This window comes from Hevea brasiliensis, chromosome 2 (assembly GCF_030052815.1).
Source record: "Hevea brasiliensis isolate MT/VB/25A 57/8 chromosome 2, ASM3005281v1, whole genome shotgun sequence".
Classification (NCBI taxonomy): domain Eukaryota; kingdom Viridiplantae; phylum Streptophyta; class Magnoliopsida; order Malpighiales; family Euphorbiaceae; genus Hevea; species Hevea brasiliensis.
Genome location: NC_079494.1, coordinates 10,984,322 through 10,997,820, shown reverse-complemented (window position 1 = coordinate 10,997,820; position 13,499 = coordinate 10,984,322). Strand labels below are relative to the sequence as shown.

General features: G+C 30.4%; 1 protein-coding gene across 1 annotated transcript; it reads left to right on the top strand.

Moving 5' to 3' along the window:
• Positions 1–11,967: 11,967 nt before the first annotated feature.
• LOC110673027 (zinc finger protein ZAT10) lies at positions 11,968–13,228 on the top strand. The gene has a single exon (XM_021836003.2). It carries the CDS (start codon positions 12,299–12,301, stop codon positions 13,049–13,051), a length of 753 nt encoding a protein of 250 aa, XP_021691695.2. The 5' UTR covers positions 11,968–12,298; the 3' UTR covers positions 13,052–13,228.
• The last annotated feature ends 271 nt before the right edge of the window (positions 13,229–13,499 follow it).

The window sequence follows — 13,499 nt, the reverse complement described above, 5'->3', positions numbered from 1 at the left end:
CTTTTTTTCGCCGTTAGAAAAATAAAGAAAAGTTGGCCCCCCAATATTTTCAAGTGCAACCTCCGCCACTGGTTCTGTTAGGCAATAAAGATCCCAATAGGTCCATTGGGCAAGGTACGGCGAATTGCCCATATGTTCGAACCTTGGAATACTTGGGTCTTGAATTAAATCATTGGCAATGGCAAAGATCCAGTGGGTGTTGAGCCTGGGCCCAATTCCACTAATGAGTATAATTATTTAAATAGATATATAATTATTTAAAATTTTAAAAAAATTTAAATTATATTATTAAAATAAAATAATAAATAATTTATATAATACACGAACAAAACGACTATTTATTATAAAAAGAGAAGAATTTGTGCCTTTTGATTTTTATCGTCCAAAACTCAACCTACTCTTGAGATTTTTAATCACGTTCATAAGCAGCCTTAGCTTCCCATGCATGTATTCCACGCGGTAAATATTGAAAACATGTTTTTCATTTTTTTTTCTTCAATCATCTGGTAGAGTCAATCAACGGATAATTAATTTAATTAATCATTTTCTTCAATATTAAAAATACAAAAAGTAAAGAGCTTGAATTTTCTCATTTAAATAAACAGATAAACCGAGTTAGCTCTATGTGAATAGCCCATCATTACAATACCCATTTTACCTCTATTATTGTGAATCTATTCTCCATGTTTATCTTAACTTCTAATTTTTCAACTCTTTAATTTAGCCTGTAGTTAAAGAATTAATGATCTCATCACTTGCGGCTGCTGGAAGGAAACTTCCTTCTCTTGATGGGCATGAACATAGCATCTCAAGTTGCATACCCAAAATAATAATAATAATAATAATAATAATAATAATAATAATAATAATGAAACACGTGGTTTAATTGCTGCATAAATAACATGTGGTTTAATACTTGTCCAAAGTCTCATGTTTGCCCTTTTGGATTCTTTAATTGGCAACTTTTCTGGAATTTTCTTTTCCGCCGCTTGACGTCGATTGTTCATCTAAAATTTCTCATGTTATCCGTTTAATTTTAATTTATATAATAATTAAAAAAATAATTAAATATTTTTATTTTTATAAAAATATAATAATAATTAATTGAATTATCCTTTATTTTATTTAATTATTTATTATATAAATATTTATTATATTTAGTAAAAATAAAAATAAAATTAAAAAAAATTGATAGTTGTAATTAAGATTTTAGAATCTGAAAGATATATATATATATATATATATATATATATATATATATATATATATATATATATATATATAAACTTGAATTAGAGATTAATGACTATTTTTAAATTATTTATTAATATATAAAAATATAAGTTTAATTTAAAATAAATATAATTAAATTCATGAGTTAGTTGAGTTGAATGTTATGATACTCATAATTTATCAAACTAATTAAAGCATTCGAAAATAAATATAACTTGATTAAAACTAAGTTAATTTTAAATAGATTTTTTTAAATTAAATTAAAATAGTTGAGGAATAACTTTAACACATTCATATCCACAGCCTTACCTGTAAAGCATGGAAATATGTGTGTGCATATGTAAAATTAAAAAAAAAAAAAAATTCCTCCAAAGCCACTCTTCACTTAATGGCTTGCTAAATTATTTTGGCCAAATGTTTAATTTAACTCCTTTATTTATTATAAAATTTTAATTTAATTAATTTTTAATTTTTATTTAAATTAAATCTAAATATTTCAATTTAAGTTTAATTTAGCTTTAAAATTTATAGATCAAATTTCTTAATTGTTTGATTTAAATCAAAAATCAAGAAATGTAAATTCTTAATTTTGAGACTAAATTTCTTGATTTAAATTCAAAAATCAAAATGCCTAATTTTCTTATTTTTGATTAAATTAAACTTAAATTTAAACTTTTAAACTAAATTAAATAAAAGAGTTGAAAATGGATCATATTAAATTTTTAAAATAAGTACAGGAGTGTAGCTAGTTTTAAGTAAAATTATTTTAGGAGAAAAGGATAAACATAGTATTAGTAATTCTAACAAATATAAGTGTATTAAAATAAATTATAAATGGCTGCCAACATGGCGGAACTAGAAATAAATTTTTAGAGGTCAAAAATTAAAATTAAATGAAATTTTAATAAAAATATAAAAATTAAAATAAAATATAAAAAATTAAGAGATTAAAATTAAATAATATTAAAAATGTGAATGAAATTTATATAAAAATATAGAGGTTGAAAAAAAAAATATTGAAGGGAAGATAATAGTTTTTATAAATATATTAAAATTTATAAATAAAGTTTTTAATTTTAAAAACAGTAATTTTGTAAAAAATATATATTAAATTGTAAGAGTAAAATTTTAATTTTCAAAACCTTGGCCCCAAAACCTAAGCTAGTTCTGCCCTGACTGCCCAAAATAATATAAATAAAATCTTAAAATTGGATTAGAATAAAGGAAAATTCATGAATCGTAATGTTTAAAATATTTTCACATTTATCTTATGGAAATTTATTTTTTAGTATTTGAAATATTTAATAAAATGAGTTAATAAAAAATATTTTTTTAATTAAAAGAAAATTTAATTTATATTTTAAAAAAATAATTTTTTTTAAAATATCATTAATTTAATATAATAATCGAATAAAAAAATATTTTTAATTTTTATTAAAAATATTTTTTATATATAAATTAATTTTTATAAAATAAACCGAGTATTAATTAATTATATTAATTAATTATTAAAAGTTCAATTAAATCCTTTAATTATACTTCATATTTTATTTAACCCTAAGTATGAGCCAGATGCATATAAAAATGATCCTTGCCTTTAGCAGCATGTGGCCACATAAAATTGTCCACGTGATCCTTATAGAGTTATGAATTTGTGATTTTTGGTTTTTAATTTTAGAATTTTTTATTAATGGTTTTAAACATTAAATAAATATGATTATAGAAGCATTTTATCGACTCATGACGATTAAAATTATAAATATAATATTAAAAATAAAAATTTTCATTTCATTTTAACTTTTTGATTGCTAGTTACTAGTTGTTAAAAAAAATTCGAATATATCAATATTGTGCTTTAGTTTTTTTTTTAATTCATATTTCTAATTTTAATTTATTTAATAAAAATTAAACCAAAAATACCATGAAAAATAAATATTTTAATTTAATAATACTAAAATAACTTTATAAATAAAATAGTGAAAAAAAGAGATGTAAAATAATATGGAAGAAAAAAAATATTATATTTAAAAATAAATATTCGATTCTGAATATGGATTCTTAGCGATCTGTTTAAATGACTCTCCCTTGATCCCTTGTGTGAAAGTTAAAATTTTATGGGAATTTAATTTAATTATTTTTTATAAAAAAATTATATTTAAAATAAAAAGTTTTAATTATTTTTTAACTAAAAAAATAATTTAAAATATAAAAATAAAAAATAATTATGTGAAAATTTAATTAAATATTTTTTTTATAAATAATTTATTCTAAAAAAGTTAAAACTTTAAATTAAATTGAATTCAATCAAAATTTATAATTTGATCCATTAAGTCAATTTAGGTCAATAAAAAATAATGACTTTTATATAAGAAATTTAAGAGACGAAAAAAATTGTTTTTTTATACGTTTTATTATTTAATAATGACTTTTATATAAGAAATTTCAACAAAAAATCATAATAAATTACATAAAAATATACTTAATCTTTAAATTTAAACATAAAAACTAATTTCTATTTTCTTAAATTTTGACTCCTCATTGGACCAATTCAACACCTTCACATATCATTAATTTCTGCAGAGCAAATGATGTAATTTCCAACACACTTCGTTGCATTTTCTGTTGATTTGTTAAGACATGCCAATCTTTTTATTTTCTTCATAAATATTTTTATTCATTTATGTGAGGCTTGTTTTAAGGTTATTCTAGTTTTAATGCATGTTAGTCTCTTCATATATTTTTTTTTCTTGGCTTGATTTTATTTATAAAAAAAAATTAAATTTCATGACCTAAATTGTGAGCCGGACCGGCACTAGGATTTGGATCGGCATAAAGTCTCTAAAACCTGTAGTAAGCTTAAACTATTTCTTAACCCAATCTAAAAGCTTATATTTGAGCATATTTCAAGAAACTAACTGGACAGAGTCTAGCCATAACTTGGACCATTCAACGGAGAGTTATTAACTCACCCGATCTGTAATCTCAATAAAAATTCATTTGGGGAGCTCAACTCACCCATACAATCATCCAGAAATTAAAATAAAATCAAGTGAAAGTTTAGCTCCCTCGTCCAAACCATAAGCCCAACTCATTCAACCATACATGCATCATATGAAGTTTACAATTTTCAAATGCATAATCTTTACAATCACAAATTAATTAAATATTTCATTGCACATGCATAGTTTTAAATTTTAACTGACATTATAAATTACAAGAATAGGCATAAAAGGACCTATGAGGAAGAGAACAGGTCAATTACATGTAAAGCTCTCCTGTAACCTGGGAAAAATGGGCAAACAAGAGTGAGCATTCGACTCATAGAGTAGTATAATAATTTTAAATACAATTTCTATAACTATCTGGTACTAATGCATCTCTATGGATGAAATACAACATAGATCAATAAATTCATCCAATTCAAACAATATTTGCACAAAAAATAATTTGGAGCACTCATATACCCTCGTGTCACATCAATGAATATACATATATGAGAGTTGATCTCTTATACAGCTCTCTTAATCTAACACTTGCTAACGATATCAGCTCTAACCAGACTTTCTCTTATAATCCAAATGCAGAGGTCAGTGAGATTAACTCAAAGCAATACTCACCCCGACTTATCACAAAAATGATTGGACCTTAAGTGAGACTAGCTCAAGTCGATCTGTCCATCCTATCCATATCCATCACACCGCATATACACACACATACACTGCTCCAAATCATCCTAAGGCGACATCCATATCCATTATAAAACAAGAAAATGCAACATAGATGGTGCCCAACAATTAGATAAATATATATATATATATGTGTGTGTGTGTGTGTGTGTGTGTGTGTGTGTGTGTAATGCATTAGCATACCTTAAATATATGCTAATAATATTAAAATCATAAATAAAATTAATATCTACTCACAACTTAACCAAAGGTCACTGTAGCGGCTGGGCAGAGGAGAAAGGCTAACCTGGCTCAGCAAAACATTATATCAAAAATTTTATTAATATTTATTCAAATAAAACTTCAAAGAATCAAAGGAAAAATCATAAGTTTTGTCGAAAATCTGATAAAATTTCCCTTATGCCTAGGACTTATTCAAATTACAAATTGAGCCAAATAACACTTCTAATATACAAATCTCACACCTACATCTCATCATCATCATATGCCCCATTTTGTTCCCTCCAAAATAGTCAATACTCACAATTTTAAAAAAATTTATTTTAGTCCTTATAACTATCATTTTATTATAAATCATTCAAACGAGTTTTAAAATTTCTAAAATTTTGCTCCGCGATCTTTAATAATATTATGAAGCTAATACAAAAGGATTTTTAATTTTCTAGTTACTCACAAATATTTTATTAATTTTTATTCTAAATTCGACACTAGGTAATTGAAGAAATTTAGGGTTCATGTTTACTTATACCAATTCTAACGCTTGCAATGCGTCCGGGGCTTCTGAAAATAGTGGGACAGAATATAACTTTGAGCCAAATCAGAAGTTATTTCGGCAGCTTGTCTATTCGGTCTGAAAATGCAAATCTGAGTAACAATCAAATTTTCGCGAAACAAAAGCACCTACGCAAAGCCCATAACACCAGGGTTTAGAATAAAATTGTTAGAAAATTAAGTAAACTCATTTGGAGCACGGAAAAATACTGTGAAGTTTGAGAGACTCACTGAAATTTTGGTGTCGAAAAATTTTGAAATTTATATGATTGCGAAGCTCTCATCGAGTAGAGTACGCCAGTATTCTCAAAATTTTCGTGGGGCTATCAGTTTTGGAGAAATTTAGCCAAAAGTCAAAATGGGCTAAAATTTTACGGGCAAAAATTGGATAAATCGCTCAGTGAAATTAGTTGTTCTTGGCATCTATGAAAAGCTCTTAAGGTGTAGAAGAGATTTGGGACAAGGCCCGGTCCGATTAGTGGCCGAATCGGCCTGATTTTGGTCGAAAATATGAAGAGACACCCCGCACAAAGGAGGAAGTTTGGGAGCGTTTTTCGGCTTCCTAGGGCGGCGGCTGGCCAGGGGAAAGCGTGGGGGTGGCGTGCCGGCGACTAGGGAAAGGAGGGGAGGTGGTTGGCCAATTTGGGGAGGAAGGAGGAGAGAGAAAATGGAGAGGGAAGAGAGGTGGTCGAGGACGCAGGAGGAGGAAGAAGAAAAAGAAAAAGAAAAAGAAAAAAGAGCCGGTTCGATTCAACCAGTTTGTTTCTAGATATTCGAAGTTGAATTTTTACTATGCCCTATGACTAAAAACGAGACCCGAAAATTCTGAAAAAATTTCAAAAAATTTAGAAAAATTTTTAAATTTCAAATATCTTATTGATTTTGCCACGTGATCTTTAAATTAATTTTTAAACATTAATAAAATTTATTATCTTAAGAAAATCAAACCTAATTTTTAAAATTCAGAAAAATTCCAAATAAATTTTTATAATTTTAATACAATAAAATATTAATATTTATATCTAAAATAATTATTTAAAAATTATGAGTGTTATATTAAATAAGCCTTTTTACCTTTAGTAGATGGTCAAATAAATTCAAAATTAAATTTTAGGCTAATAAGCTCATGTGCTTTCTAATGAGGTCAAATAAATTAATATTTAATAAAACATTATTTTTTTAATAATAAAATATAAATTTTACTAATTTTAAAGATTAAAATTATTTACTAATTTTAATAAAAATAAAATAAAATAAAGAAATTGAAAACATAGTGAAAAGAATATTTAATATTAAAATTATTATTTTTAATATTTTATTATTTAAGGAATCAAGAAAAATAATATTTTATTATTAAAAAATATTTTATTAAGTGTATATTTATTTAACCTTAATTAAAAAATATATGATTTATTTTATCTAAAACTTCATTTTAAACTTATTTAACTCCTTACTATAAGTATAAAGACTTATTTGATATTTTTTCCAATTTTATTATGTTGCCTCTTGGCTTGGCTTGACTTGACTTGACTTAATGTATTTTTCTCTTCATATATAAATTGAATTACAGAAACCTTCCATATGCTATCTTGCCGCAATCGTACTTTCATATGTGAACATGTTATAAACTAGCAATCAATTTAAAAGATCTTTTAGAATATTTTAAAATAAGCAGCCATGAAATTATTTTAGATGGAAGAAAAGATTTACAAAGTTTATTTAGAGGTTGAAACATCATATTTCTGTTTATTCGAATATAAGGAGTGATCATTAGCTTGTTAATTTCCATATGATAATAACTTATAATTAGATCGATGCTAAATTTTGTATTAAAAAAAAAAACATTTTAGCATTTAAATATTTTACTGAAAGACACAGCGCACAAAATATTTATAGTTTAATTAAAAATAAATTAGATGAATATGATTTTGACACTTAAAATTTTTTCTCTTCATTTTGATAATACATAAAAAAATATGACATCTATAAATGATTTAAAAAGAATATATCATAAGAGCTGTATATATCATGTAATTTATGTATTCAAGATGTATTTAAATTATTAAATTCTTTTACTAAAAATAAAAATATACTTAATTTTTTTAATACATCTTAGAGAATTTTTTAGAGATGTCCGTGTAAAATTATAATTTTATCATGCTTTTCTTTCCTCTCTTTATTTTTCTCTTTTTCTATATAAAAAAAAAAATTACTCAACTCAACTCAACTAAGCCTTTATCCCAAAAATTTGGGGTCGGCCATATGGATTTGCTTTCTCCACTCTAAACGATTTTGGATTAAATCTTCAGAAATTTGTAATGTTTTTAGGTCATGTTTTACTACTCTCCTCCAAGTCAATTTAGGTCTACCCATTTTTTTCTTTCTATCCTCTAACCTAATGTGCTCTACTTGTCTAACTGGAGCATCCATATGTCTATACTTCACATGACCAAACCACTTCAATCTTTTTTCTCTCAACTTATCTTCAATTGGCAAAACTCCTACATTTTCTCTAATACTCTTATTATAGACTTTATCTAGTCTAGTATGGCCACTCATCCACCTTAATATTCTCATATCTGCAACTCTTATTTTAGAAGCATACGACTCTTTCAGTGCCAACACTCACTACCATATAACATAGCCGGTCGTATGGCTATACGGTAAAATTTTCCTTTCAACTTATTGGGAATCTTACGATCACATAAAACTCCTGTGGCACATCTCCAATTCAACTATTCGGCTTTAATCCTATGACTAACATCCTCCTCACATCCCCCATCTACTTGAAGGACTGAGCCTAGATATTTAAAGTGATTACTTTGGGACAGTACCACTCCATTCAAACTAACTCCTTCCCTATCACCAGTTTGGCCTTCACTGAACTTGCAATGCATGTATTATGTCTTCGTTCTACTTAACTTAAAACCCTTTGACTCTAGAGTACTTCTCTAAAGTTCTAGCTTTCTATTAACTCCTTCTCGTGTCTCATCTATCAGAACAATATCATCCGCAAACATCATGCACCAAGGAATACTTTCTTGTATATATTTCGTTAATTCATCTAAAATTAATATAAAAAAAAGGGCTTTTGGCAGATCCTTGGTGTAATCCAATTGAGATCGGAAAATCTATTGTGTCCCCTCTCACTGTGCGTACAATAGTAGTTGCTCCTTCATACATATCTTTCAACACTTGTATGTACCTAATAGATACCCTCTTTTGTTCTAACACATTCCATAAGACATCTCTTGGAACACTATTATAAGCCTTCTCCAAATCAATAAAAACCATGTGTAGATCTTTCTTCACATCTCTATATTTCTCCATCAAGCTTCTAATGAGAAATATCACTTCCATAGTTGAACGATTGGGCATGAAATCAAATTGATTGAGAGAGATAGAAGTATCATGACATAGTCGATGCTCCACAACTCTCTCCCATAACTTCATAGTATGGCTCATAAGTTTAATTCCCCTATAGTTTAAGCAACTCTGTATGTCTCCTTTATTTTTAAAAATAGGTACTAAAATACTCCTCCTCCATTCATCAGGCATTTTCTTTGAGTTTATAATCTTATTAAATAATTTAGTTAACCATGCCACTCCTATATCTCCCAAACACTTCCACACTTCAATTAGTATTTCATCGGGTCCACAAGCTTTACCCACTTTCATTCTCTTAAGTGCTTCCTTTACTTCTAAAGATCTAATCTTTCTAGTATAATTCACAATTTTTTCTATTGTTCTATAATCTATATTCACGCTATTACCATTTTGACTATTATTAAAGAGATCATTAAAATAATTTATCCATCTTTCTTTAATGTCCTCATCTTTCACCAACACTTTTCCTTTTTTATCCTTAATGCACCTAGCTTGATTGAGATCTTGACATTTCCTTTCTCTCCTCCTTGCTAATCTATAAATATCTTTATCCCCTTCTTTAGTTCCAAATTTCTCATATAACTTTTCAAAGGCCTGTGCTCTTGCTTGACTAACTGCCTTTTTTGCCTCTTTCTTTGTTGTCTTGTACTGTTCATATGCCTCATTATTATCACATTTAGGTAATTTCTTATACCATTCCCTTTTTCTCTTCACTGCCTTTTGTACTTGCTCATTCCACCACCATCTCTCTTTTGAGGGTGGTCCATGTCCTTTAGACTCTCCAATTACTTTTCTAGTTACTTCTCTAATCTTTGATACCATCTGTATCCACATATTATTGGCCTCCATATCCAGCTTCCATATTTCGGACTCGAGAAGCTCATTTTTGAACTTCACTTGCTTTACTCCTTTGAACTCCCACCACTTTGTTCAAGCTACACTATTTCTTCTGACCTTACTTGAATTGTTCCTAAACTTGACATCCAAGACCACCAACCGATGTTGACTTGTTAAAGCCTCTCCTGGAATGACCTTGCAATCCTTGCATAAAGCTCTATTTGTCTTCCTGGTTAAGAGGAAGTGGATTTGGCTTCTATGTTGCCCACTTTTAAAAGTCACTAAATGTGACTCTTTTTATAAAGTAGGTATTTGCTAGTATTAGGTCGTATGCCATAGCAAAATCCAGGATGTTTTTTCCCTCCTCATTTCGACTGCCAAAACCAAAACGTCCATGAACATTCTCATAACATTGTCTATCACTTCCTACATGTCCATTCAAATCTTCACTAATGAAAACATTACTGCGTCTTTTAATGTCCTGTCTATGATTATGCCAACTCCGTTCTTGTTTCTCTCCTTTCCAGTAAACCACAGTTTGTACCATGAATTATCCACTTCCTTACTTTTCTCTCCTACCCATTTAGTCTCCTGAATGCAAGCAATATTCACCCTTCTCCTTTCCAAGGTATCCACAAGTAGAAATTTGTGAAACTGTCAGTTCAAACCGAACCGATTCAATTCGGTTCAATCGGTTCGGTTTTAAAAGTTAATCGGTTCGGTTCGGTTTTAATTTATAAAAATTTCGATTATTTCGGTTCGGTTCGGTTTTGAAGAGAAAAAACCGAACCAAACCGAATAGTGATTTATATAGTTAAATCAAACTAAATCGAACCGAATCGATTTTTGAATTAATTTATTTTTATAGAAAATTTATGAATTATATTTAATTTTATATATATTAATTATTTAATTTCATTGATTAATGGTTATTAGGTTCAAACCAAAGTTAAAATTAGACCAAATAACTTGAAAATCAAGTCTAAATTAAAAAATCAATCAAAAATTAAACTGATCGGTTTAAACCGAACCGAATCGAATTAAAGCGGTTCGGTTTGATTCGGTTTTTCACTAATTTCGGTTCGGTTCGGTTTCTAAAATTGGCGGTTCGTTTTTGATAATTTAATTCGGTTCGGTTCGGTTCGGTTCGGTTTGAACCGATTGCTCACCCCTATCCACAAGCTCCATTAATTTTCCTGTAAGTGATCCAACATTCCAAGTACCAACCCTGATTCTCCTCCTATCCTGCTCCTTCCTAATTGGTCTCCTTCTATGATATCTTCTATTGTTTTCTATGTCTATCTTGTGTTTTGTTCCACTATCTATTCTACTATCTGTCCTATGGACTAACTTCTTTATCCATATTTGTCCATGATGTGGGAACCCTTGCTCACTTAACACCACACCTGAGCGCCGCATGGCCGTTGCTTTCAGTGAACGCCATACACCCTTGCATATTTCTCACTACACCCGGGCTTCGATGTAGCGCGTCGTTAGTAGAGGACGCCCCAACGTTTATATCATTTGAATCCATATCATAAGGTGTGACGAAATTTTTACGTTGGTTGTCACCTACCGTAACCCTCCTCCTTTATCCGGGCTTGGGACCGACTAAGCGCAAACTATTTAGGCGGAGTTCAAATGAAAAAAAAATAATAACAAAAAAATATATTTTTTTTATTTTTCACTCTTTATTTTTCTTTCCCCCTAAAAGGTTTTTCAAACAGAGTGTAAGTTTGATCCCGATTCTCCAGTCCTGAAATTAAAATAGCCGCTCTTATTCTAATTCAAACTCGAAATTAGCCTTGATTTGGCTCTAACAGTATACCATACTGATATCATGTTTTAATTAATCTAATTTCAATTCAATTTTAAATTCAAATCCAATTTCATAAGTCTTACTTCATTCACCTTCAAAGTCGGCTGGCAAGAGTCTGTTTGGCTGCCGGCTACTACATGGTGGATCCTCTTTGTTGTATTTGACTTTGAACTTTGGAAACACCGAAACAATCCCAGTCTTCACTTCACTCACTGGCCCCACGTGCACATGCACAGCACTATTCCGTTTCGTTGACCGACTCGGCTTAAATTGGTCACCAAGAAAACTCAAAATTGGCCAGCGAGTAAGTCTCCTAAATGCTAAACGTGCTCGACTTATTTTTTGTTTTTATTGCCCCTCGTGCCTCCTCTTACTTTCCTACCACTTATCACGCAACTTCCCGCTCCGGTCTCCACTCTTGTCCTTTATAAAGCCACCTTAACTCCTCACCATACTCATTAACTCTCACACTATTCTTTCCTCCTTTCTTCTCTGCGCACAACTCCAGGTCTTCACCCTCTTTTTCTACCTTCAGATCGATTAACAGAGGTTCAAAAACATTCAAATGGCTCTAGAAGCACTCAACTCTCCAACCACTGCAACCCCATCTTTCCAATTTCAGGATTCCGGCAGTCTTCACCATCTTCGTGAGCCATGGGCCAAGCGCAAGCGCTCCAAGCGTCCTCAGCACCAACCAACCGAGGAAGAGTATCTCGCTCTCTGCCTTGTTATGCTTGCTCGCGGTACCACCGCCTCAACATCTGCCTCCACCGTCTCTTACCGCCACAGCTCCCCAACTCCATCTCCTCAGCTTCAGGCTTCCACGAATTCAGAGGAGAAACTTACCTATAAGTGTACTGTCTGCAACAAGGCCTTTTCTTCTTACCAAGCCTTAGGTGGACACAAGGCTAGTCACAGAAAACTCGCAGGACGTGGTGACCAATCAACTTCAAGTACCACAACTAGCTCTGCCAACGCCCCGATATCTAACGGAAGCGGTAAGCTTCACGAGTGCTCCATCTGCCACAAGTCTTTCCCAACTGGACAAGCCTTGGGCGGACACAAGAGGTGTCACTATGAAGGCGGCGCAGGAGGGGCCGAAAAGAGCGGGATGACTTCAACTTCTGAAGGTGTCGGGTCAACCAACACACAGAGCCTCAGCCAGAGCCACCGTGGCTTTGACCTTAACCTCCCGGCCTTACCGGAGTTTGCCGCTGATTTCTTTATCTCCGGTGACGATGAGGTTATGAGCCCACTGCCGGCTAAAAAGCCTCGCCTCTTGGTGGAACCCAAAATCGAAGTCGCTCAAAGTCACTAGGAAAAGTTTAGGACTTCTACAGTGTTATTTTTAGGAAGGACATGAATTTAGGCGGAGTTTTTTTTTTTTTTTTAAGAATTATTTTGTGTACATAGCAGTTGAATTCTCTGTATCGATTGCTCCGTTGTCAGACTTGATATTCGATTCTATTCAATTCATTGTTTTATATTTTGAAAATTCTTGCTAAATTTGTTCAATTATTAGTTATTTAATTATTAATTTTCTAAAAACAAAGTAAAAAATTAATAATAATAATAATAATAAATCGAATGGCATCCGACTGGGTCTAAAATGCGCCATAGTCAACTGTGGTGAGCTTAACGCGCATCCAGGATGGGTTGCAGAACCGCGTGAGCGGCGGCGGAGTTTGTTGGAGCTTCGGTTAAGACGACTTGCGCATGAGTCATAAAGCAGTTAAAAAAAAAAATGTGACGGTTTTAACTGTCTG

What these genes read in the sequence shown, in the direction of transcription:
- LOC110673027 (XM_021836003.2), top strand. Translation starts at nt 12,299, where the DNA reads ATGGCTCTAGAAGCACTCAACTCTCCAACCACTGCAACCCCATCTTTC.